Source organism: Panthera uncia, chromosome A2 (assembly GCF_023721935.1).
Source record: "Panthera uncia isolate 11264 chromosome A2, Puncia_PCG_1.0, whole genome shotgun sequence".
Lineage (NCBI taxonomy): Eukaryota > Metazoa > Chordata > Mammalia > Carnivora > Felidae > Panthera > Panthera uncia.
This window is the reverse complement of record NC_064816.1, coordinates 68,765,407-68,789,779: the sequence shown is the minus strand read 5'-3', so window position 1 is coordinate 68,789,779 and position 24,373 is coordinate 68,765,407. Positions and strand designations below refer to the sequence as shown.

Below are 24,373 nucleotides of genomic sequence, written 5' to 3'. Positions count from 1 at the left end.
ACCTCCTTTGATCCTTACAACCCTTCTATCAGGTAGTGACCACCCCCATTTTACAGGTGAGGAAACAGGCTCGCGGGAGGTTAAATAACCTGTGCCGAGCCGTCCGTCCGGGGCCCACAGTTCAAACACATGGGTGTGGTTTCAAAGTTCATCCTCGTCGCCTTGTAACTCGAGGCTCTCTGGACAACTGCTCTCACCCCATCTCGCGGAGGAAGGGTTCAGATGGAGGGAAGCCACAGCCGCCGTTTCTCACCCGGCTCCAGGCTTCACAGCCCCCAAGCAGTTTTCCCCAGGACAGCAGGTCTCCGTTCTAAGCGGTGCCCTTTGCCGCCTCTCTCGACAGGACTCCACCGAGTGCTAAAACTGAACTTCGTGACAGAGATGTTTCGCTAAGTGAGTTCATACGGATGCAAAAATTTTAAATCCCAAGCACGTTTGAAGTGACAGTCCACTTCCAAAGGTACCATTTTTACCTACTAGCCAGTCCCTACGTTACACTTTTAAAAGGGAAACATTCCCGTGTGTCAGGTCCCCGTCCCCGTTCTTTCCCCAGCAGCCCAGAGGGCAGAGGCGGACACCCGCTCCCGTAGCTCTGAACCGGGTAAGCGACTGCATGTAATTCCCGCCTCCACCTCAGGGTGGCAGTGCAGCATGGGAGGAAGGGCTGGGACAGTTCAGTTCTGCCCTCTGAGAAGCCACTATTCGACGTCATCCAGGCTGGCAGTTCCCTTTGAGGGCCCACACGTGTGTGCCGAGGGGAGTGTTTAGGGAGGGAGAGAAGCTGTGTCCGCGGGCTGAGGGTTCTGGAAATACACCTTGCCCCATCTGACACGGGGACCTAGAGGGTCAGAAATACCTTGCTTGCCAACATGGTGCAACGGGACCCTGCCTTTGGACCCTACACTCCCTAAGGCCAGGCCTGTTCTCCCTGCATAAAGAGTTGAGGTTCCCTGCTCGCTGGGCATCGTTGACTTGCTCTTGCCTCCTCACTCTCAGTCTAAAATGCTCTCCAAAACACACTCTCCAGCTTACTCACCATTCCCCCCACCTCTGGTTTGGTCCTCATGGTCAAGTCCAGTTGCCTCGTGGGATGTCAGGGCCGGCTAACACTTAGCCTGAGTCTTTGCTCCTATCAACCCCCTCTGCCCATTTTTTCCTCCGGCCACACTTGTCTCCTTCCTGTCTGCCCCTCACGGGGGTCTGCGTTCCCATCTCATGCCATCCCCTATGGCTTCCTCGGTCACCTTGTCATCTTTGGAAGGGACCCGGCCGGGGCCCAACATTTCACACATATCCCTGGACCCCTTCCCTGGGGCCTGAAATGTGAACAAGAATCAGCCCATCCCTTTCTCGCTGACTCAGTCACCTGTCTCGTGTCGTCTTGTTTTACAGATGAAGATACTGAGGCACAGCCGTGTTGACTTGCCCCAGGCCTAACAGCCAACGTAGGCGGGTGGAGGACCATACAGTGCCAACTCTGTGTGGATGAACACACCCCCTGCCCTGAACTCAGAGTGGGTGGCTGCCGCCATGTTGCTCGGTGACCACATCTTGATTCCCTGAACAGGAAGTGTGGAGATGAGAGTTGAGCCCCGCTTGGGGCACATGCTGGCTGAGTGGTCTCAGGCAGGCAACGTTACCTCTCTCTGTTTCTTTATTTTAAAAAATGGTGGTACGGATATCAGGGTCGTTGTGATCACTCGCCCTAAAATACAGTGTCGGGTTTGTAGCAGAGTCTGTGCCTGTAGTGACTACGCTACATCACTCGATCCCCGTGAGCCCAGCTTCAGTCACTCGGAAAGCACCAAGAAATGCAGCCGGACCCCAATGGTTTGGTGAGGCTTCTGAATAAACACTGTAACTCAGAACCGTGTGACGGGAGACACGAAGGCGATGGAGAGTGAAGGATGAAAATGCACGAAAAAGGATCAGAGGGGGGCCATCTTGGCAATAACTCCCAAATAAAGCAAGATCCATGTGATTGCTGCCCCGTGGGGACCGGATGGAAGCAGGGGGGGCTCAAGGTGTTTCCTCTCATTTCAAGAGAGCACCCCCCCGCTTCAGAAGGACCCCATTTCCCTTCAGCCTCCTGCCTGCAGCCTGAGGGGAGGGTGCCAGCCCCCGGACACCCACCCCACCAGCAAGTGCACAGGGAGTCTCTCCGGCAGCCCTCAGGTGATTCTCCAGCAGCCCTCAGTTGACGCTTCGATCCCATAGCCTGACTAAGAGGAACACAACATCTAAGCTGGCTGAGCCATGCCTACACCCTCTCCAGGAGTGTTGGAGCCGTGGCCGAAACAGTCTTTTCGGGTGATGGTCACTCTGAACTGAGAGCCCGGGCACTGTGGGCCACCACCTACTGCACCAGGCAGAGCCAGTCTGCTGGGAAAGAGGCATGGGGAGAAAGATGGAGAAGAGCAGCAGGAAAGGACGTTGGACAGACAGCGTTCACAGCCACACTCGAGCCGTCGGCTCCCGTCTTCCTGAAGAGGACGCTTGCTCCTAATGACCCCCCTACCACCGGTGCGGCTGCCTCGGGTTGGTCTCTGTCACCTGACGCCTGTCAAGTCCTGGCTGCCCCATCACCCTGGCTGAGGTTGGAGGCCCCAGCACGCCGTGGCCAAGAATTGACGGCTCCTGGTGGCCTTGTCGGCAGCATCCAGGGCCCCACCGCCCCAACCCCTTCCCTGACCTGGCTGCACAGGAAGAACAGAGACGTAGATAACACGGGCGAGAACTTGGCCGTAAAGAGAAGTGCCCTCGGCCTTAGCGGCTGAGCTCTTCTTGGGACAGGCAAGAACCTGACAATCCACCATCTGGGTGGCCTGACACCCAGCCGCCCTTGCTGATACTTTGGGCAGCCAACACCTGCACAGCCACTACCTTCGCACTTGCACACGTGGCTGGCCACAGGAAGCCGAGGCTGGACGGCAGGCACACAGGAAGCCTGGTTAGCATTCTCCAGCCCTTGCCGGCTCTGGGATGTGGGCTACGTGTAAAGACCCGGATTGCCCATCCTGTCTTCACCGACCCATGGTGTATGCTCCTGTATCATCTGAACTGTCCCCGTCTGCCTCCTGGCATCTGGGGGCCTGAGTGGCCGCACAGGCTGGAGAGTTTGATCAATCTCAGAGCCTCTGCTGCTTTGACTCCCCCTTCACTGCACGTTCTCCATTCATGACTCACGTCCATTATCACCTGATTCCCGGGTCGCCAGGATGCGCTCAGCAGCTCTGCCCACCTCTTCTGTATCTCAGGCTATGTGTGAAAATCATTACAATGTTGCAGATACACAAGCTCAGGAAGGAAAGCTCTCCCGCTCTGAGGCAGGAAGACCAGGCCACGGGGGCAGTGGTCCCATCCCGCGATCCCCTATCAGTGATCTTTCCATCCCCTCCCCACAGCCACATGTTTGTTTGCTAAACAACTTTGACGGAGATGGAAAAATGCTCACCGTCCAATGTTACCTGTGAAAGGAAGGCCAAGAACTAGATCACAAAATGTTAACAGCAGTTATTTCCGGGTGGTTGAAGGACAGGTGACCTTTTTTTTTCCCCTCCTGTTTTCTTTTTTTCTATTTTCCACAAGGAGTGTGTATTCATTTTATGGTAAGAAAATAAGAGTTATCTGAAAAGAATTCATCACCAAAAAACTGGGGGGTAAGCGTCTTAAGAGTGGCTGTCTTTGCCATTGGTGGGGACGCAAACTGGGGCAGCCGCTCTGGAAACCAGTGTGGAGGTTCCTCAAAAAATTAAAAACAGAACTACCCTCGACCCAGCAGTTGTACCACTAGGGATTTACCCAAGGGATACAGGAGTGCTGATGCAGAGGGGCACATGTACCCCCAATGTTTATAGCAGCACTCTCAACAATAGCCAAAGTATGGAAAGAGCCCAAATGTCCATCAACTGATGAATGGATAAAGAAGACGTGGTTTATATATACAATGGAATACTACTTGGCCATGAGAAGGAATGAAATCATGCCCTTTGCAACGATGTGGATGGAACAGGAGGGTGTTATACTGAGTGCAATAAGTCAGAGAAAGACGGGTATCACATGTTTTCACTCATTTGTGGAACTTGAGAAACTTATCAGAAGACCTTGGGGGAAGGGAAGGTGAAAAATAGTTTCAAACAGAGAGAGGCCAACCATAAGAGACTCTTAAATACAGAGAACAAACAGACGGTTGATGGGGAGGTGGGGGTGGGAGGAAAGGGGTGATGGGCACTGAGGAGGGCACTTTTTGGGATGAGCGATGGGTGTTAATGTAAGTGATAAATCACGGGAATCTACTCCCAAAACCAAGAGCACACGGTATACACTGTATGTTAGCCGACTTTACAATAAATTATATTTACAAAAATGAAAATAAATTAAAAATAAAATAAGTAAAAAATAAAATAAAAGAGAGTGTCTGTCTTTGCACAGAACTATGTTTCTAGCCACCAGACTAACAACAACTGAGTCATGTTCTGGAGTTCTAGAGAAGATCATTTATCTCGAGATCTACATGCCTGAAGCATCCAAAGAACAAAGTTCGCGATAAAATAATTGGTAAGAAATGACCGGGGCACCTGGGTGGCTCAGTGGTTTAAGTGTCGGACTTTGGCTCAGGTCATGATCTCACTGTTTGTGAATTTGAGCCCTGCCTCGGGCTCTGTGCTGACAGCTCAGAGCCTGGAACCCGCTTGGGGTTCTGTGTCTCCCTCTCTCTGTGCCCCTCCCATGCTCATGCTCGCTCTCTCTCTCTCTCTCTCTTTCTCTCTCTCTCTCTCTCAAAAAATAAATAAATGTCAAAAAAATTTTTTTAATGTTTTTTCAAAAAAGAAGTAACAGTAACAATAAACACTTTTCCTGGAGCACTTGCTGGGTGCTGCGTGTGTTAGGCATTTTATATCTACAATCTCAAGCCCTCCTCACAACAACTCAGGGGGTAGACACTGTAATTGAACCCCTTTTGCAGATGGGAACACTGAGGCTCAGAGGTGTCTACGTAAGCCGCACATCCAGCTGCCAGGGAAGATACTGGCACTTTGTCCTGAATCAGCCCAGACCTGCTGCTCTCCAGTGAGCAGGGACCTCACTCCAGGAATGTCATGTTCTCACGCATTCTCCTTTCTCAGTTCTGGATGTTTCTAGGGAGAAGCCCCCTGTTGCATAATAAAGAATTTGGGGAGATTTCAAAACCCTTGGCATTTCCCCAGTGAGAGCAGTGTCTTTGTCATTCATGAGCCCCTGGGAGCACACCTGAGTTTATGTTCATGAGGTGATCCAAGGGGGGGTCTCTAGATAGCTTCTGGATGGGGTCTGATCACCAGCGGAACTAACCATGTGATTAGAAGTTTGCAACCTTGAGGGGCGCCTGGGTGTCTCAGTCAGTTAAGCGTCCGACTTCGGCTCAGGTCATGATCTCATGGGTCGTGAATTCAAGCTCCCTATTGGGCTGTCTGCTGTTAGCACAGAGCCTGCTTTGAATCCTCTGTCCCCCTCTCTCTCTGTCCTTCCCGCATGCTCTTTCTCACTCTCTCTCAAAAATAAATATTAAAACAACAAGAAAAGAGAAGTTTGCAACCTTGAGCCAGCCTGATCTCTGGATAGAGGGGTGCCAGCTATGGAGTTCGATCACATGGCCAGTGATTTGATCAATTATGCCTTTATAATGAGACCCTGATAAAACCTCTGGGCACTGAGACTCAGTGAGACTCCTGATTGGTGAGCACACATCAGGGTGAAGGTGATAGATCCTGACCACACAACATGGGGGCCAAGAAGCTCTGAGTCAGGACCCTCCCAGACTTTGTCCCTATGTATGCATTCATTTGGCTGGGTGCTGAACTGTGTCTTTCATAATAAAACTATAAACATAAGCATTTGTGAGTCATTCTAGAAAATTGTATGGACCTGAGGGGTCATGGAAACACCTCAATTTGTAGGCACTCAGTCAGAGTATGGGGTGGCCTGGGGAACCCCAAACTTGTGGCTGGCTTCTGAAGTGGGAGCAGTTCCGCGAAAGTCACAGCTCTTAACTCGTGGGATCTGCACCAGCACTGCTGTCCAGGTAGAAAGGGCCAGAACTACATCTCAGGACACCAGCTGGGGATGGTGTCAGAACATGCTTTCCCTTCCCCCCACCTCACGCTCCTTCTTTGATAAGGGAGAAACCCTATGTCTGAAGGAAGCTGGAATTCTAGTGCACGTGGCTGGCAAGGATGGATTAAAATCAGCTTATTTTCAAAAAAACCTTCCTTTTGGCTGAATGTTAAATCCACTTGATGTACAATAGCTTCAGAATGCATTTCAAATGAGCTGGACGTCCGCCATGTTGGGAGCTGCCCCGTGCCTAGTCAGAACAGTGGGAAGTGATACAAAATCCCCTAAACCTGCACAGCAAAAGAGAACACTGTGGGTCAAGGCAACCCGCAGAAAGGTTGTTCCCTGACCTTCTGTCTTGTAGGTCAATGGAATGTCGGTCCGTTCTTCTCCCAACTGCCTCTGAGAGACTTGAAAGAGCATGTTGTTTGGTGCTCCTCTGCAGAGGAGGGTGAGTGATAGAGGTCACACGGTTACCTGTGACCTCAAGTGCCACATTTATCTAAGCTCAAGGAGAAGGGGGAGGGAGCCTCAATGGGAACTGTGGCTTTTGTTCTTTGCGTGAACTTCAGGGGAAATACTCATCGTGATGCTTCATGACGTCATCTTTGGAAGGATGAGGGTCAAATGGGAGGCATCCAGGGCTCTGGGTTCATGGAGCAGCCAGTTTCTTAAGACTAGCGGGGTGGACACTGGCCCTGCAATGAATCTGTAACTGACAGCCGGCCCGAGAGCCTGAGACAGAAGCAGGGGGAAGCAGTCTCTCAGTCAGAGGACCGTGGACAGTCCCGGAGCCATGACTCAAGGAAGACACGCTGGGATTTTCCATTTGTCCTTCAGCCAATGTGATTTTTCTTGCCTACCAAGTTTGCCGCTTATTAAAAATTATCTCTGGGCAATACGTCAGGTATGTTTTGGGTGAGCATTTGGAGGTTTAGAATCAGCCTCCAATGAAAATGCAGGTATTTCTTGCGTTGGCTCACTGGGGACATGGCCGCAGACCCCTCATCTTGGTGGTCAGGAGAGCAGCTCGGCTCCCTCCCTTCTCCCCCAGAGCCCTGGCTGGCTTCCACCTCAGCAACGGAACTCCTTGGCCTGGCTGTTCAGTAATCCTCGGCCAGCTGGCTGCCTCCTTTTCCTCTGGGAACGAAGTGAATCACACCTCCGCAGTGCTGTTGGCCCCTTGCAAGCCCCGAGGGCCGGGGGCCTGTGTCTGCCAGCTCAGAGGATCCGCAGCCCAACTTCTGAGCGGGGATCACGTGGGGCCCTTGAACTTCTGAGCACGGAAGGCTTCCCAGCCCCAGGGGAACAACACAGATCTGGAGACCCGCAGAATTCTAACGGTGCAGGGCTGGCTGCTCACCGGGCAGGGCAAGCTTTCTGGTTCCCCTCTCCTTAGAGGCCCGTGCAGGAGGGCAGGGGGTGGGGCTGGGGGTGTTCTGGCAGGCGGGCCCAGCAAAGGAGAGCACCACTTGGTCCTTTCCCCACATCCCCCTCAGCTGCCCTCAGAGAAGGCACACTTCCATCTCACGCAGTCTCCGGTGGCTTGGTCGGTGCACGAGCGGGACACCAGGAGCGCACCGGGTCATACATAGTAGCAAACGCTTAGCCGAGGTTTCATTTCAATGGCTCGGGGCTGCAGCGGTGGGAGGGAGGTGACCCCTGCCATACCCTTTGTACCACTGGCATCAGAGGCACACATTCCAAGGCTAGACCTTTTTCAAAAGCGGAGATAGGACAGGGTTTTAGCTGCCTCTACCTGGGGCAACTAGGGGATCCTCTGGATGGAGCTTGAGCAAGCATCCTAACTAGACATCAGCGGTGCAGGAAGAGAAAAGCCAGGCCACATACGCTTCCCTCCCGCAGCTTGGCCAGGCTGGACCACGTCTGCAGCAGGCCTCTGGCCCGGGGAAGGGCCCTCAGGCAAGGTGGCCTGTGCCCCAGCGATGCCCCTGCTCCTTCCAGCCTGCCAGGGCTGCCTGTCCCTCTCACCTGGCGAAGGCCTGGGCAGGCTCAGCCGATGTGTGGGCTGGGCCTGCAGGGCTGCAGCGGGTGGGGAATCAGCTTTACTTTCTTAAAACGGTCCTGTCGCACGAAAAGAAGTTCACCCCTATGCACTATTAACTGGGGGATTCCGTGGAAAGTTCCTTGCTTACCTGGTGAAGAGCCAGGGATGGCAAGCCCTCCCTGTGCGTCCCGGGCACCATCATTGCCTGAGGCGTGCTCTGCCTTTGCAAGGTGGGGATGGGGTCAGCCTCCCAGGAGAGCGGGTGTGGGGGGGGGAATCTGGGAGCGGATTGTGCAGAGCCCCCCTCGGCCCCTCTCTCCCCTCTCCTGCTTCCCTGGAGCAGAGCAGCTCTGGGCCCCATGTGAGTCCAAAGACACCTCCTCCCCTCCCCACTCTCCCACATGCTGCCTGTCATACGCTGCCAGAAGGTGGTCTTAGAAGTCATTTTCCCTGAGAAGATCAAAATAATTTCCCACTCCAGTCTTGTCCCCAGCAAATTCCATTCCACACATCTGTCGAAACCTGCCCTCGTCCTTGTCACCTTCTCTTATCTCCCAGGAGGGCAGGCATCTGTCCCATGAGCCAGTTGGTTTCGAGGCTTGTTCTGTTTACTGTAACGTCAACCCCTTTCTCTCTTCTGCCTTTTTTTTACTGGAGGATGGACACAGTTAAGCTTCTTGTATGACGGACGGACAGACGGACAGAAGGAAGGCAGGAAGGAAGGAAGGAAGGGACGGAGGGAGAGAGAGAGGGAGGGAAGGGCAGGGGAGGGGAAGGGAGGGAGGGGAACAATCACAAGAAAAATCCAACTTTCCTCCTCTCCTTGACCCACCGTGTCTTTCCTTTCTCTTAGAAGTAGCATATTTCATACTCTGATTTCTCCCACCTCAGTAACACCACTAATGCTGTAACATGTATAGAGGATGGAAGCATCCTGTCACTTAATCACAGTGCTTTCTCTTTCTTCCTGGGAACACAGAGCAACATGTGTCTTCGTCTAGGTGGCCATCTTGGATGTGATGAAATGTGGCATCCTACTCGAAAGAGGCCACCAAATTCCCCTTTGTAACACATTTTTTGTCCCTCAGCTGTTGTCATCTGGTTTCTGTTCCCAACCATTCCACTGAAAAGCGCTTCCCGTGGTCACCCAGAACATCCTAGCTCCCAGCCCCAGTATTTTCCAGTCCATGTTTTCCTTGACCTACGTATTGTTTTTGGCAACATTGGCCTCCTGATATTTGCCTTCCTGTTTCTAGACCACCCCTGCTGTCTCCTGCCATCCAACCTTCCTCTCTTCCCCTGCCACCCTCCTTCCCATGTGCCTACCCCTCCTCTTGACCCATGGGGTCAGCGTTCTTGGGGCTCGTTCTTCAACCTACCCCACCTGCACCTGGCCATGGCACCCTTCACCATTTGCTTCATCTGTCACCTGTGTACCAGACGCTCCCAAGTCTGGACACCTGCCTGCAGCATGTCTGTCCTTGTACCTTCGTTCCCTCTCAACCTGGAACCATTTTCTCCGCACGGAGCATAGGGCAATGTCTGGAGACATTTTTGGTTGTCACAAGCAGGAGTGGATGCTCCTGGCATCTAGTGGGAAGTGGCCTGGAATCCACTGAGCATCCTACATCATGCGGGACCGTTCCCCCACAAAGGCTACCCGATGCACAACGGCAACAATACAGAGGTTGAGAAGCCATGTCACATGCCCTTCAGATGGACAATAAATGACCCACCAAATGCCCTCTGATCATCTTCCACTGGGTACTCTGTGCTTGTCTGTCCCTCCCACTGGGCTAGATGCCTACAGGCTCATGGTGCTTTGTTCACCTCCCTGTCTCCGGTCCCCGTCGAGGAGTCTGAATAGAGTCTTAGGCATCCAGGCAATGCTGTGAATTAGCGGGATGTGTAACTACTGCCAGCGTCATATCCCCAGATAGAATGTATGTCATCTGAAGGCAGGGACCCTCATAACCTGCCAGTGGGTGTCGAGAGGGGAGGGTGGAAACCGCAGGGGAAGCGGAAGATTTCGGTTCAGGTGAGACGATGTATAGAACCCAGGATCCCACGCCTCTGCTGGGCTAATCATGCCTGTGGCCACATAATGCTGGGAAATTTTAAAAAGCCAAAAAACAGTTTAGATTCAATTACTATTTCTGAAAAGTATAAAGAGGTTGAATAACTAGGTAGAGGAGGCATGATCTAGGTCTACGTTGGTAAAGTGAGATTTTTTTTTAAGCTAATATTAACAGAAAGATGGGCCCAGATTATCCTTCGAATAGTAAGTCCATTATGAAGTAAAACCAAAGGTGGAAAGCTGCCCAGAAAAGGAAAAAAAAAAAAAAAAAAAAAAAAAAAAAAAAACAGGAGAAAAGGATGAATAAGATATTTTGGCAGTGGATTAATTGTTCCATCTATTCTAGCATTCTCTTATTAAATTCTCATTTGGGTAATACAGAACATCTTTGAGTTCCCCAAATTACCTAAACTTTTATGAAATGCCGAATAGATTGCACCCCTACCATTTCACCTCAAACTCTGCTTCTGAGTCTACGTGGGAGGTGGGTTTTTCTTTTAATTTTTTAATGTTTATTTATTTTTGAGAGAGAGAGAGACAGAGTGTGAGCGGGAAGGGGCAGAAAAAGAGGGAGACACAGAATGTGAAACAGTCTCCAGGCTCCGAGCTGTCATCACAGAGCCCAACGCGGGGCTCGAATTCACGAACCGTGAGGTCATGACCTGAGCCGAAGTTGGATGCTCCACTGAGACACCCAGGCACCCCCAGCAGAAGGTGTTTTCTTTAAACAAAGCCTTGAACTGCACCCGACTGCCCGCTCACATGAACTGAATCTATGGCATGTGCCCCATTCCTCGGGAACCCCATTTTCCTCCCGTCCTGTCTATGAATCTTGTGTGTCGTACTTTACCTTGACCTACTCCACAGCATACGGCTTTGTAAGCCAATGATTTTTTACTGAAAGTGGAGAACAAATTCTTTTTTTATTTTTTCTTGTATTCATGTGGACGCCTTACGTGAGGGCTCTAGTTATGGAAGCAAAGACATCGGGGCTCATGAGAGAAGTCCTCCCTTGTGAATTAGGAAAGCTCAAAGAGTCCCTATGACTGCAGAATCCCTGCTGGGAGATGGGGCGGGACACCTGGGTCTCCCACAGGATGGAAGTCCCCTGGGGACTTGCTGACGTACCTACAAGCGTGTGCTCGGGGGCCACGTGCATTATCCCCTATATCCCTTGAAGAGAGAGGATCACTTACAAAAGAGAAACCAGTTCAGTTGTTAGACATCGAACCTTATTCGCATCCTTCCCCAGAGTCTGGTGAAGGGATAAAATGAAGCAAAACGATTATGATTGTAACCGGCGTGCCTCCCAGGTAGGCACCCTCACGGACGTCCCCACCGGCAGGTGCCTCAGCACCCCAATCTGGGGAGGAAGAATGGGAGTCTCAGGACAGATGCGCACTCAGCTTGTCTGTGTGTGTGGGGGTGGGGTGGGAGTGGGGGTGGGTAGGGTCTGGGTCCAAACACAAGCTCTGGATCCTTCCCAGGGAAGCCGCTCTCCCTTCAGCTACGGATCAAATAAACGACCCTGGAACAATTTCAGTACAAAGCGCTTTTTATTGACATTGTAAGAAACATGGTTCTTTCTTTTTGTTACAAAAGGAGTAGGTGGTTCTGAAAGCAAAAGTAGAGTCCACGCGTGGCGGGACCGCAGCCCTGGGTATGAGGTGGGCTTGGGGGCCTCACCGCACGGCTGCAGGCTGATCCGAGACGGCCCCGGGCCGGCCACATCCGAACACTACGCCTACAATCCTTAAATGTATTTACAGGTGTTTTCTTTTAAAAAAGGATTACACTTTTTATTTTTTTAAAAATCTAAAAAAGGCGAAAAAAATGAACTTGTATCTTATTTTACACGTTTGCAGGATACACAACGGTAACTTGTCAGAAGAGAACATCCTCCATCAGTTCAAAACAACACGGGAAACCGGGTTACAAGACAGCTCAGACTCGGCTACAATCGTGTGCTCGCGGCCGGCTGGGGAGCGCACGGCCTGGAGCCCCGGTCCATCCATCGGGCGACACCAACTGGTCCCTCGCATCGACGAGATTAACATAAAATAAGGCACATACATCGCAAGAATCACAACTGCGGCTCGAGAGGATGAGCCAATATATGAGGAGCAGGGTGCAGTCTCGTCAGCTCTCCAGAAAAGAACACGGAATGGTTTAACCTGTGAAACTATGGTGAACACAGATGTTCAACAGGAAGACCATGTACGAGCCTGCACTGAAAGGCAGGATGTGAAACTAGGCAGTTGCTGCTGTCTCCCTCAACGCGTGGGGCAGGAAAGCAGAGAGAAGGTTGGAGGCTGGGGTGGGTCCTGTCCCAGCTGACGCCAAGTCCACAGACTTGTACGTACGTGGCCCCGACAGACCCTCCTTCCACTGACTGTCCAGCATGACTGCACTCCCGGAAAAGTATGCCTTCTTCCTCCCTCTCCCCTCGTCCCCCTCTTTCTGAGATTTCCATGGAGAGAAGCCAAATGTGGAGCTGAAGCAAGGGTATCTCCTGCAAATCTAAGGGTAGAAGGTAAAAGTAGGAAAAGAAGAGGTGAAGGAGAACAGAGGCACAAGATGACAATGGTCCTCACCCAGCTGCCGTCCATCCTTCCACGAAGGACGAGGGTGACGTAGGAAACGATGGTAACTGAGAAATGGAGGTCGCCTCTGGGAATTTTCCTGGGGAGGGCCGTGTGGTGCCAGGGACCCGCTGTCCTCACTCAGGAGATGGGAGAACGCCCAGGACCCAAGCTTTGAGACAGAGGGAGGACGGGGGTCAGAACAAACCGTGACAGCATGTAAGATCAAGACCTGGAGAGGCTCGGGTTTGTGGAAAAAGGAGACTCGGGGAATGGATCACTGATTTTGTGACCGGATCCTGACCTGTGTGAGGAAAAAGCCTGGCTCTTTTCTGTTGGAACTTGGTAGACTCCACTCCACTGAGCTCAGATCAGTAGCCGTCTTTTGCTTTGGGGCTCTGTTCCACAGCAGATGCATCCTTTGACCTAAAAGCAGGTGCTGGCTGTGGGCGGGAAAAGTCTCAACACCCCTCTTGATTTCAGGGAACATCCAATTGAAAGCAAACCCAACTTTGTTAGCCACAAAGTCCCAAAGGGCACGTTTACCTCCATGCTGAGATTCTTGGTCCAAATGAGAGAACACAAACGTGAGAAAAATGGGCTGGATCTAACATTTTGTTTTCCTATGACCTATTATTTTATTTGACTTGACTTTGTCTAATACTAATTCAAATGGCAGGAATAAAGGGGAAGAGCCACCCAATTGACTCATGAATCACTCTGGATAAATCCAACTCCAGGGTCAATGGGAAAAAAGGAGCAGGTAGTCTGAGGTGTTAATATTTTATTATTAATAGTTTACATATTTGTAAATGTGAAATGCTGGATAATCCATGTACTCTGTGCACACATTGTATGTCTTTTATGTGTATCAACTGCACATGGGAAGTAGCTGTACTCCTTTTAGTCTTTAAAATGTTTTAATCCAAAACGAAAGTACAGATTAAGTCCACATTCAGGACTAACTGCATAGAACATTTAACTTCTTAAATGGATGCATCGTTTAATAGACTGGGTGTAAGAAAAGGCATCCATCCACACAGCTACTAACCGTCCTCCCCAGTGCTCTTAAACACCAACAATTGTTAAAGGGATTTATTCCAAAGGTCATCATATGTGAGCTTTTTCTTTCACAACTAAGTTTTACCAGTCCCTTAAAATAGGGCACTTAGAATAGAAATACTCCTTCACTACAGTGGAATTAATATATGGCAATGACATAGGCGGCTGCTGGGTTGTTTCAATACCTATATACTTGGAACTATATATAATCAATTCTCAGTTACCTATGACGACGGGTAAAGAGATGGAACTATCATTAACAAATACAGCAAACCCACAAATGTTCCCCCAACTATTTCTACCCAGTAGCTTCACTCTACAATCTACCTAACTTCTCGTCGGACAGATGGAAGTAGCAAACTCGTGGCCCTTCCCCTCTCTCCCTGGAGCGCGGAACAGCATCGAACGGTGGTGGGGACGGAGGGAGAAAAAGCAAGACAGATAACCGAGGAGTTGAGCGTGTAGACGTACCTGCCCTGAGTGCACTCACGGACAGGAGAATTCTAAACCCCAACCGTGAACAAACTAGTTCATCTGCCAGAGCCCCAAATTCCCGCTGTGTGCAAGTGTCGAAAGCATGCCCTGACCTGAACTGGGGGGGGGGGCGAGGAGGGGGAGCAGGTAAAAAAAAATCGGTTATCTCTGCTACAGCGCCCCCACCAGAGATTCTTAAACTCACTATCCTTATTCCGATTCTTGTGCCCAGTGTGGGAATTACCAAAAACAAAAACAAAACAAAACGAAAACCCTCCAAAAAACCAAAAACAAACACAGAGCACATGTAAAGGGAAATTTGGAAAGCTGGAAGCATCACCCCTCGGTCAAAAAGCACACCAACTCCTATTTCCTTTGAGTAACAGAGAAACATATCAAATCCTTTTGTCTGACCTCTCTTTGAAAAGAAATGAGAACATGCACATCGCACATTTACACTGGTTTACTAGAAAGGGGGATGGGCTTATAGTTTAAAAAAAAAAAAAAGAGGATGGTTCTAGTGTAACAATACTGATTCAAAACTGAAATGGAAGACAGTTTCTCCCTAGAATACTTTAGGGTTGTTCAGAGTCCTTTTCCATAAAAGGAATATACTTGAAACACATCCCAGTTAGGTGAGATGAGATTGCTAAAATACATACAGAACTAAAAACAAAACAAAACAAAACAAAAAAACAGCAAAAAAAAAAAAACAAAAAACAAAAAACAAAAAAACTGAGTCCATTTAATCTTTTAAACTCCTAAAGTTTCACGTTGGTTGGCAGCCTTCTCCCCTAACGCCCTATTGCATAACCGCAAGGAATTTGCTTTCTTCCGCGAGGGAGGTCAGCAAGGAGCTCATGTCCCCGATGGCCATGTTGGTGGTGCTCACGGACAGCGCGGGCAGCGGGAGGGACGCGCGGGGCGTCGTGAGGCGGGAGGAGGAAAGGGAAAGGTTCTGAATGATGCTGGGGCTCAGGGCTCCTGACATCAGGCTGGCGTGGTCCCCGTCGTCTATGATGGCGTCAAAATCAATCTGCACCCCTTCCAGGTCATGGCCGTCAAGGCCGTCAACCGTGCTGGTCACCTGGTTAGCACCCGGGGAAAGTAATTCAGAGTTTTCGGCGCTGGCCCCCTGTAGTAGGCAGTTGGCTTCCGAGATGGAGAAGGAACCAGTCTTCATGTCGTGCTGACCGAAGCCAACGGGTTGGTCATAGAACTGACCAGAGTAACCCTGCACGTTAGAACACAGCTGATGGGGCTGCCCTTGCATCTCCGTCTTGATGCCGTTCACCTTGCAGGTCTGACTTGTGTCACTGAGCTGTCCCTGCTGCAGAGAGAGGCTGCCCCTCAGCGCAGCCTGGCGCCGGCCGCCCCCGTAGCCGGCACACGGCTGGTAGCCCCTGGCGGCCGCCAAGCCTGCCGGCTGGCTGCCGATGCAGGGAGGCCCCGACAGGCCGCTCTCCGGCCCTTGATAGACATTGAGGTGTGAGGTAGCACTAACCTGCCCTAGCATCTGCTGAGCGCCGCGGCCGGCCCCTGGGTGGTGCACGCTGTCGCTGAGGAGCTGATGGGCCAGGTACCCCTGTCCCACCAGGTCTTGGGTGGCCATGCCACTCACCGCGGCGGCCGCGGACTCGCCGGGCACCCCCGGCGACAGGCCAAACTCTGGCTGGCTCCCGCTTCCCTGCGCTGAGGTGCTTTTCAGCTTTGCCGCTGGAATCCCGGCCCCGCAGACGCCATCCGGCAAGCCGGGCGCCCCCGGCTGCCTGTTGAGGCAGTTCCCGTACTGCTGGGCCTTGTAGGGCTGTGCGTGGAAGGCGTTTCCGCTGTGCTCGGGGCCGCCGTAGGAGCTGCCGGGCTCTGCGAGGCTCTGGTAGGCCCCGGCTGGGCCAGCTCCGCTCCTCAAGGCATCCTGTGGGTGCGCGCCCGGGTTGCCGTAGAGGCCGAAGGTTCGCGGCTGCGGCGCCGCGGGCCGCGGGCCACATTTCAGCTTGGAGGAGCACAGGTCGGCGCTGCCGGAGCTGACTTCGTTCCACTGAATGGGCAGGTCGGATTTGCTGGCTTCGGTGCAGGGCTGCTCCAGCCGGCGGTACTGCTGGCCGGCGTGGCCGTCGGGCAGCCCCGGAGGCTCAAAGTCCCCGGGCCCGCTCCCCAAGCCGGGCCCAGTGGGCACTTTGCCGTCGTCAGAGACGGCGCTTTGGAAGTGCTGCTCGTATCCCGCTTGGTTCTGGGAATTCAAATACTGCACCACGTCATCGGGCAAGAAATCCTCATCGTTCAGGTTCACGTCGGTGTCCACGGTCAGGGACTCCAGGGTGATGTTCTCAGTGATGCTCGGAGGGCAGGGAGACGGCAGGAAGTGGCGGGGCGGGCCGCCCTCGGGCCGAGTGTAGTTCTGAAGCACTAAGTTCCGCTTGTCCAGGGATGGGGGCAAACCCGGGGGGTCGAAGCCGTGGAGGCTGCTGAACCGCTGCACGCGGGGCAGGGAGAGGCTCTCGGAGACCGTCCTCACCGGGTCGCTGGCCCTCCTCACGCCGTTGCCCAGCACGTCCGGGGGCAGTAGAGGGCGGCGGCCCGACCCGTGGGCGCCCCCGTCGCTACACCTCCGCGGAGGGTGGACGGGGGGCAGAGCCCCCGCGGGCTCCCTGCCGTCGCCGAGCAGGGCCATCCGGGTCTTCAGGCTCATCCTCTCCATGTTGGGCAGCGGCGTGGGGGGCGGCCCGCCCGTGGCCGCCGCGTACTTGGCTTTCAGCCGGTACTGCTGCGCAGGCGTGAGGCTGAGCAGGCTGGGCAGGCCCTCGCACTGGCTGGCCTCGCTGGACCTGCGCGACGCGTCCGTGGAGATGGGGTCGTACGAGTCGGCCACGCTCACGTTCTGGGGCCGGCCCTCGGCCTGGGACGCCTCGCTGGACCTGCGGCTGGAGAAGCAGGGGGAGATGCCCGAGGAGCGCCGGCTGCTCAGGTAGGCGGAGCTGATGGTGCTGGTGCTGCTGTCCCTCCGGTTGAGCATGTTCAGCATGGTGATGTCCACACCAGAAAGGTCGCTTCTGTTCGGGAGCAGAGTCATGGGCCCGCCCAAACTGCAGCTGGTACTGGGCTGAGTGCCTGCGGAGGAAGGGTGGGAAACACGGATTCGTTTCAGGGTGACGTGGAACAGGCCCCGGGATTACAAGCCGGCGGGAAAGCTGGCCGACCCCCGGCTTAGACAAAACAGTAAAATCACCCTGGATCAGTTAAGCGGCTTCACACGTGGAGGTCTAGGGCAAGATGAAGAGTCCTGGGATGTGCACACAGTGCCTGGGTTACAGGCAAGGCCAAGGCCATTCCAGGAGTGTCATATGGACTGGAAGGCTTCCTCGGACATCCTGAGAAGGGGGAGTCTGCCTGAGCTGGTGGGTGGGGAGGTTCCCCCTTTAAGGATATGGCCCCGGTATTCGGTGCAATCTCAGGAGCGAAACCTGACATGGGCCTGCCAGTGCAAAAGGCTGCCTGGCTTCCCTTGAAACGTCAAATCAAGGTGGCTGCTGAACTGGGCCAGCTGGGTGGCTCAGTAGGTTAAGCGCCTGACTTCAGCTCAGGTCATGATCTCATGGTATGTGAGTTCCAGCCCCACATCCGGCTCCGTGCTGACAGTTCAGAGGCTGGAACCTACTTTGGCTTCTGTATCTCCGTCTCTCTGCCCAGCTCCCACTCATACTGTCTCTGTCTCTCTTAAAAATAAATAAACATTAAAAAGAAAAAAGGTGGCTGTGGAACTCCCAACTGTAGACTGGAAACCAGATGGCAATGCTAACCCCAAATGTCTTTGTTGCAGGGATCTCCCCACCCTGGTCTAACAGCTACAATTTCACCATCAGAACGGTAGTCATGCACACAGTATTATCATCCTGTGTGCTACTTTCTGTTTCGGGATCATCCCCTTATTACCTGTTTTTAAAATATGGACTCCCCAGAAAGGCAACCCTGACACGTACGTATGGTGACAGTATAATTTGAGGACCAGGGGACATACCAACACACATCAAGCCTGGTTCCTCTCACACTGGTTTGTACAGAAAAGAACAGACAGCCCTGAGCTGACGTGAGGTAGGACACGGAACTCACCATTTCCTATGAGAGGAGAGACTGCAGGGGCTTTGGGGGGTAGAATGGGGTTCAGTCGTGGCAGTATTCCATTCACTTGTTTGAGCCTTTCTAGTTTTACGTGTTCCATCCATTTGGTCCCTGCCGGATTCCTCCTGGCTTGCAAAGCGAGGGCCGTGGTGGCAGTGGAAATGGTCGAGTCCATGATTGGGGTTTCGTCGATGGCCCCGAGGTCTCCCACACCCCCACCGTCGGTCAGAGGAAGCTCGAGCCCACTGTTGGAATAGTTGCTGATGGGGGACTGTTGGCTGCTGCATGAAGACTGACCACCAGGGCTTGGCTGAGATGTCTGCTGGAGTCGAGAGGAAAGCAGAGAAACGTCACCGCGAAGGAAAAAGGAAAGGGAGCTAGGAATGAGAGCTCATGCAGACCTAGCCCCGCAGGGAGCTCAGCGGGTTGCATGAGAAGAACTACGTGCTGGTGAAGGCAGGCGGCTTCCCTCGACCACAGAGACTGATGGAATGCCAGGCGGATGTGCAGTGGGGGCGATGGAAGCGGGGCTTAATGCACGGGGTGTGACTGGCACCACCTCCGCTTATGGAATCCCGCCCCAGAGGCCAGCTCTGCAAACACTCCCTCAGGTGCAATCCCGCTTGTACGACCTGACTTTATCCTCCGGGCAAAATACTTGGTCACTCTGAACCTCAGTTTCCTTATCCCTTTTAAAAGGGGGACGTCTTCTTTATCTTCGGGACCGTTGTGGGAATTGTGAGGCCCGGAAAGCACACGAAATATAAAAAGACCTGGGAAACATTTACTGATTGGCTCTGAGAGCATCAGCTGGTCTTATTATCCCAGGTGGCTTTGGCCCAGAGGTTCATGCTGCTTGGCTACAGCATACGTGGAAGCTGAGCACCAGCAGCACACGAGACCCTCTCTGAGCTATTCAGGGATGGTTCCCCAAGTTTTCTGTGACCTCTGCCTCTTTCTGTGTGTACTTGACTGCTCTGTAGAACCCCAACCAGGCTGTGGGTAAAGGCAGCTGTAGGAGGCACAACCTCCATCACTTAGCTTCTGCAGTACCCGGAGGGGTGGTGGGGGTGGGGGGCTTGAAAGGCTGCAAGTTACAGCCATCTGAGTCTGGGGAATGATCGAAAGTGCCTTGGCATTTCTCTAGGAGAATCAGGCAACGTCTCCCCGCCCCCAACCGCGTGGACTGTGGAAGACAATTCTGCAACTAGACAGAAACTTGATCTAGTCCACTGGTTCTCAGTCAGGGAGAGGACACCCCCCCCCCCCGGAGCTCCTGGAGCTGGGGAGCAGAAAGCTGACTGTCCTCAGGTCTGGGGAGCACCATATAAAATGGCCCTCAAGGAGCAGTCTGCTCTATCTAAAATCCCACCAGTGCCCTGGTTGATACACAGTATCACCCCTTTTGTGTTGATAAGAAAAGTGATATTCGTTCAGAGAAGTTCAGTGACTGACCAGGGTCACAAAGTCACAAAGTCAATGGTGTGACCAGCCTAGACTCCCAGCTGGGGGCTAGTTCCATTCTTCCACAGTGCCTTCCTCCACCATTACTCTACAACCTGGAGCCTGACAGCAGCCGGAAGAGCAAATCCTCCAGGGAGAGAGAACTACACACACACACACACACACACACACACACTCAGTGACAGACACCTACTGCCCCAGGTGGGCTGCACGGTACCGTCGGGAAGGGGTTTTAGACAGAGGGCTTCTCAGTAGAACCCATTAACACTCGCTCTGCAACCACAGCACATACACCCAAGCAAATGAACACTTTCTAAGTGAGTGCCACGTGATACACGAAGTTTGTCCTGGGCAACCAAGCAGAGCAAAGTGAGACACACAAATGGGATCATGAGTTCGTGAAGCCTTGCTTGAGTTTTGCTTCCTCAGAATCTTGGGAGTGCCGGGCCACCTGCTCCTTCCCAAGGTACTTGGAGCATCCAGAGTTCTCTTGGTCTTTTCCTCTTGGACTGTCCACTCCGAGTGCGTGCGTGTGGATCTGTGTGGATGTGTACGTACACACGCACCGCAGACTCCCTTCCACAGGGCACAGGAGGAGATGCAAATGAGCTTGTAACGAGAGCTGCTCAGAGGAGCTCAGACATTTAAATATAGATTAACTTGCTAACAGCAACTGTATACAGATCGTCCTCAAAGAGGGAGGTACCTGTCTGGTCCAAGAATGAATTTACATGTGTCAATCTGATAATTAAATAGTCTTTGCGAACATCTGCTTGGTCGGCCCCAGTGTGATTTATTATGAAAGCCTAGACAAATAAAACGATGAGTTTCACCATCTAACTCCACATTTCCACATGCTGAACGTTCAAAACACATTGCTTCTATGTTTGAAACAGATCTGAGTAATGGTCACTACCAAAGATATCACAAAGCACAAAAAAAAAAAAAGAAAAATGGAACGCTTAGAAGTTAAATGTTAAAATGAACACAAAACAAAAAGGGCAGAGAAGCCAAAATTCCCTCACCTTATTACCCACTGTCCTTAGGAAGTGAGAACAAGACATTTAGGAGCATTACAAAGAAGAGATGTGGAATTAATAAGAAAAAAAGAAGAAAGAATTTAATTCATAGCATGATGATCAAAGACAAGTTTTTAAAGAAAGAACATTAGAAATTAAATCTCATATGCATTAGTAAATGTCTATGAAGGTGTCTACTTCTATTCGCATGTGTATGTACACAATAACCCCAGTAGGAAATTTGATTTTTTTAGCCTTACCTATAAAATATGGAGCTTCGTCTCGATCTCTATGATCCCTTCCAGCCCATGTTTCTATGATTTAATTACTTTATAAAATAGTTCACATCTTGGGGCATCTCAGATGTCACTGAGCCAAATAACTATAAGTTCCTATTTCTACCAATTTTCTTTTTAAATAATGGGTGTTTGGAGAGGAGATGACAAGTTTCCTTGGGCTAGGGATGTACATTAAAGGTACGAGAGGCTCTGGGTCCGTAGGATGTCCAAAGAACATAAATCATTGTCTCTCGATGACATAATCTAGGAGACTACAGATTAATTTTCCTTGTTTCATTAAACACTTGAGGATAAACTGTTGAATGTTCTGCACAGTACAGGTGGACTTTATTTTAGGAAATTGATATGTGGTCCCAAAAGAAAGGAGTATAGAAAACACTGCCCGTGAACTGATTAATTTTAAACTATAGTGATGAGTCATAACACACACATCAACTTTTGACTAAGGTGCCTTTTCTTTTTCTTTTCTGACTCAGGTGCTTTTTAAAAGCAAAATACAGCTACCCTCTGGGAAGTAATGATAAATCTGGAGAGCTTATTTGTATTATTTTTGGCTAGACTTTATGTCGCTTTCTAAAACTTATAAGACAAACTCAGTAAGTCATTAAAATTCAATCAGTCATTCAACTCCACTCTGTCAACCCTGGAACTGAATGTGCATTCTTTCTTACCCATACGTACTGCTGTGTGGTGATATCACTCTGGAATTCACAGGATGTCCACCCGATTGCTGGACTGTCCTCATTTTAAGAAAATACTTCCTTAAACTGAGTATACATATGCCTGCCTGACCATTTCCAGGCATCTGTTAATCTAAGCGCACGGAGTACCTGGTAACTTTCCTGGTACCAGGAAATCTACCTGGTACATTTCCTCCTTATGCAGAGAGCGCCAGACCAGAACCTGACACGTTCCCAGAGCTGACTCCATTAGGTACACTGCCAAATACAAATGTACTGAACCTCTTCGGACAGCTTCTCTTTTCATTTTTCTCATCTTCTAAAAAGTCTTAGATGTTTCAGTATGGCACATACATAAAGAAAAATAACCAACAGAAGTTTGAGAGAAGCCGCGACTGTAGCATAAACCATCCATCAGTCACCAAACCAGAATGAGTTTTCCCTGTGACATCTTTCAAATGCCTCCCTTGCTCTCTGCCTCCTTGGTTCAGGTACCACAGCAGAAATGGTCTCTGGTCTATCAAGCCAATCCCTAGTCTGGAACTCAAGTTGGCTTTTCTAAAATAAACCAGCTGTGCCAAGTCATTCCCCATCACCAGTAAAATCTAATCTTTCTTATCCTCACTCATTTTTACTTCTGCACATCCTCCCGGGGCCCCACGGCTTCTGCGGCCCTGCCCCTGCCCCTCTCTAAGTGCTGAACTTGAGGGCCACCCCCTCAGCCTCGCCAGTCACATCCTCAAGTGTGCGGATGGTTTGTTCCCCCCTTGAATGCTCTCATGCAGACTTGTGTTAAAGACCCAGCACATGGAGTTGTAAATATTTGCCTATTGCTGGTCTGTCTACCCTGCTGGACTGTAAGTGCCTAAAGACCGGGGACCACGGCTTATTTATCTCAGGGTCACCCGGGCAAAGCACAAGACAAAAAACATGTTTCCAGAAAGACAGAATGGATGATTTTCTGCATTATGGCCCTGCTGAAAATGTAGACAGTCATGCCTCTCTACCTGCCACAGCAAAGTGGTCTGGCTCCAGATTGATTTAGCTAACCGTTAGCAAACCTTGATGCTCTTTTCTGAACTCTTCTACACTGATTCACCTTGAGTAAGGAACCCAGGTCTCTGAGCTCCTGACCTCTTCAATCAGAGAGCCCAGGGCAGTGAGGACCCGGGCAGTCTGGTCCCTCCTAATGCCCTAGCTGGCTTTTGAAAATGACCTAGGGTGGCTTGAGGTCAAGCAGAAGAAAAGTGAATGACATACCATGGGCTTCTCTGCCTTGACTGCTTTCACTTGGAGGCATTCTTCCCGCTTTGAGGTAGTGTTGCTGAGGTCCTTCTGCTCACCAAGGGCTCCCTGAGTCTGCCGGCCAGGTGACCTGGACTGTGAGTGGCTGCCGGAATCTCGTGGCGGGGGAGGCCGAGGATGTATGTCCCCACGCTGCTTCTTGGTGACATGAGCCTCTGGGCCATGCACTGTCTTCACATGCTTCCGGAGGGAACTGGGGTCTGTGTAGCGCTTAGTGCAGCCTGGGATTTTGCACACATACGGTTTCTGCCGAAAGCCACATGGAACAAAATAAGAGACGGTTATCAAAGGGATAACGCCCCAGCCCAACAGTCTCGTGGGTGCACACCGTATCTTGAATTCCTTCAAAAGCACTGCCGCAAAGCTGTGACATGTTCAAATACCTCTACCTACTAAGTGTTTAATAAAGGCCATCTGAATACCAGTCAGTGAATCTAGCTTTAATAGGCTATTCTTTTAGAGAATGTGCTAGGAGAGTGAGGAGTGTGTAACTTGCCTGTATGTTCTTGGAAACATTTATCCTGAGAGTAGGAAGAAGTATCCTGTGTCACGGTAGCTACTCAATAGGTATTTGAAGATGATGGTAACAAAAGATGGTGGAAGTGACCACCATCTTCTTCTAAGAAGAAGGCTTAAAGACACCTGTCACCTAATCAGAAGAAAGCTATATGCCTTGGGGAGGGTCTGTGTGAAGAAATTCCTTAAGGATGTCCTGGTTTTCAGACCAAAAAAATCCCTACAGCCTTTGTGGAAATGTGCTCTCTATACACAGGCATAATTTTAAAACATTGCCAACCCCTCTTCAATGTTAGAGATCACTAAAATATGCCCGTTTGGGTGGCATTACCACGGTCTGGGATGATCAGGGCTCTGAATATCCAGAACCTTTCGGATTTTCAAAGCTCTAAAGCCCTGTTAGACCGTCTATGAAAGCTCACTCACAAACTGAGAAGGGCTGTTGGATGGTGTCCTGGAAATGAGGGTTCCTGATCTAGGCTTTGCTCTTGAACACTGAGGCCTGTGAATTATTTCCTTTGTGGGCCAGCGATCAAACCTACAAATGCTGTCATTAAAAAGTATACGGATGCTTACAGCTAAATTATTCACTCAAATCACAGAATCACTGTCACCGACTCATGACCAACATCAGAACTGAGATCTTGTTTACCCGGCTTGAAATATAATATATGCATG

At 51.1% G+C, this 24,373-nt stretch overlaps 1 protein-coding gene across 3 annotated transcripts in view; it reads right to left on the bottom strand.

Annotated features, from left to right (window-relative positions):
- Positions 1-11,721: 11,721 nt before the first annotated feature.
- GLI3 (GLI family zinc finger 3) overlaps positions 11,722-24,373 on the bottom strand; it is a 281,034-nt gene continuing 268,382 nt past the window's right edge. For 2 of the 3 annotated variants that reach the window (XM_049641305.1, XM_049641307.1), the window contains 3 exons: positions 23,135-23,425; positions 18,404-18,734; positions 11,722-17,404 (listed from right to left, as the gene is read on the bottom strand). In XM_049641305.1, the coding sequence (XP_049497262.1) occupies positions 15,099-17,404; positions 18,404-18,734; positions 23,135-23,425 (2,928 nt within the window). In that variant the 3' untranslated portion in view covers positions 11,722-15,098. The remainder of the gene's footprint in view (positions 17,405-18,403; positions 18,735-23,134; positions 23,426-24,373) is intronic. The other variant, XM_049641306.1, reaches the window with a different exon arrangement.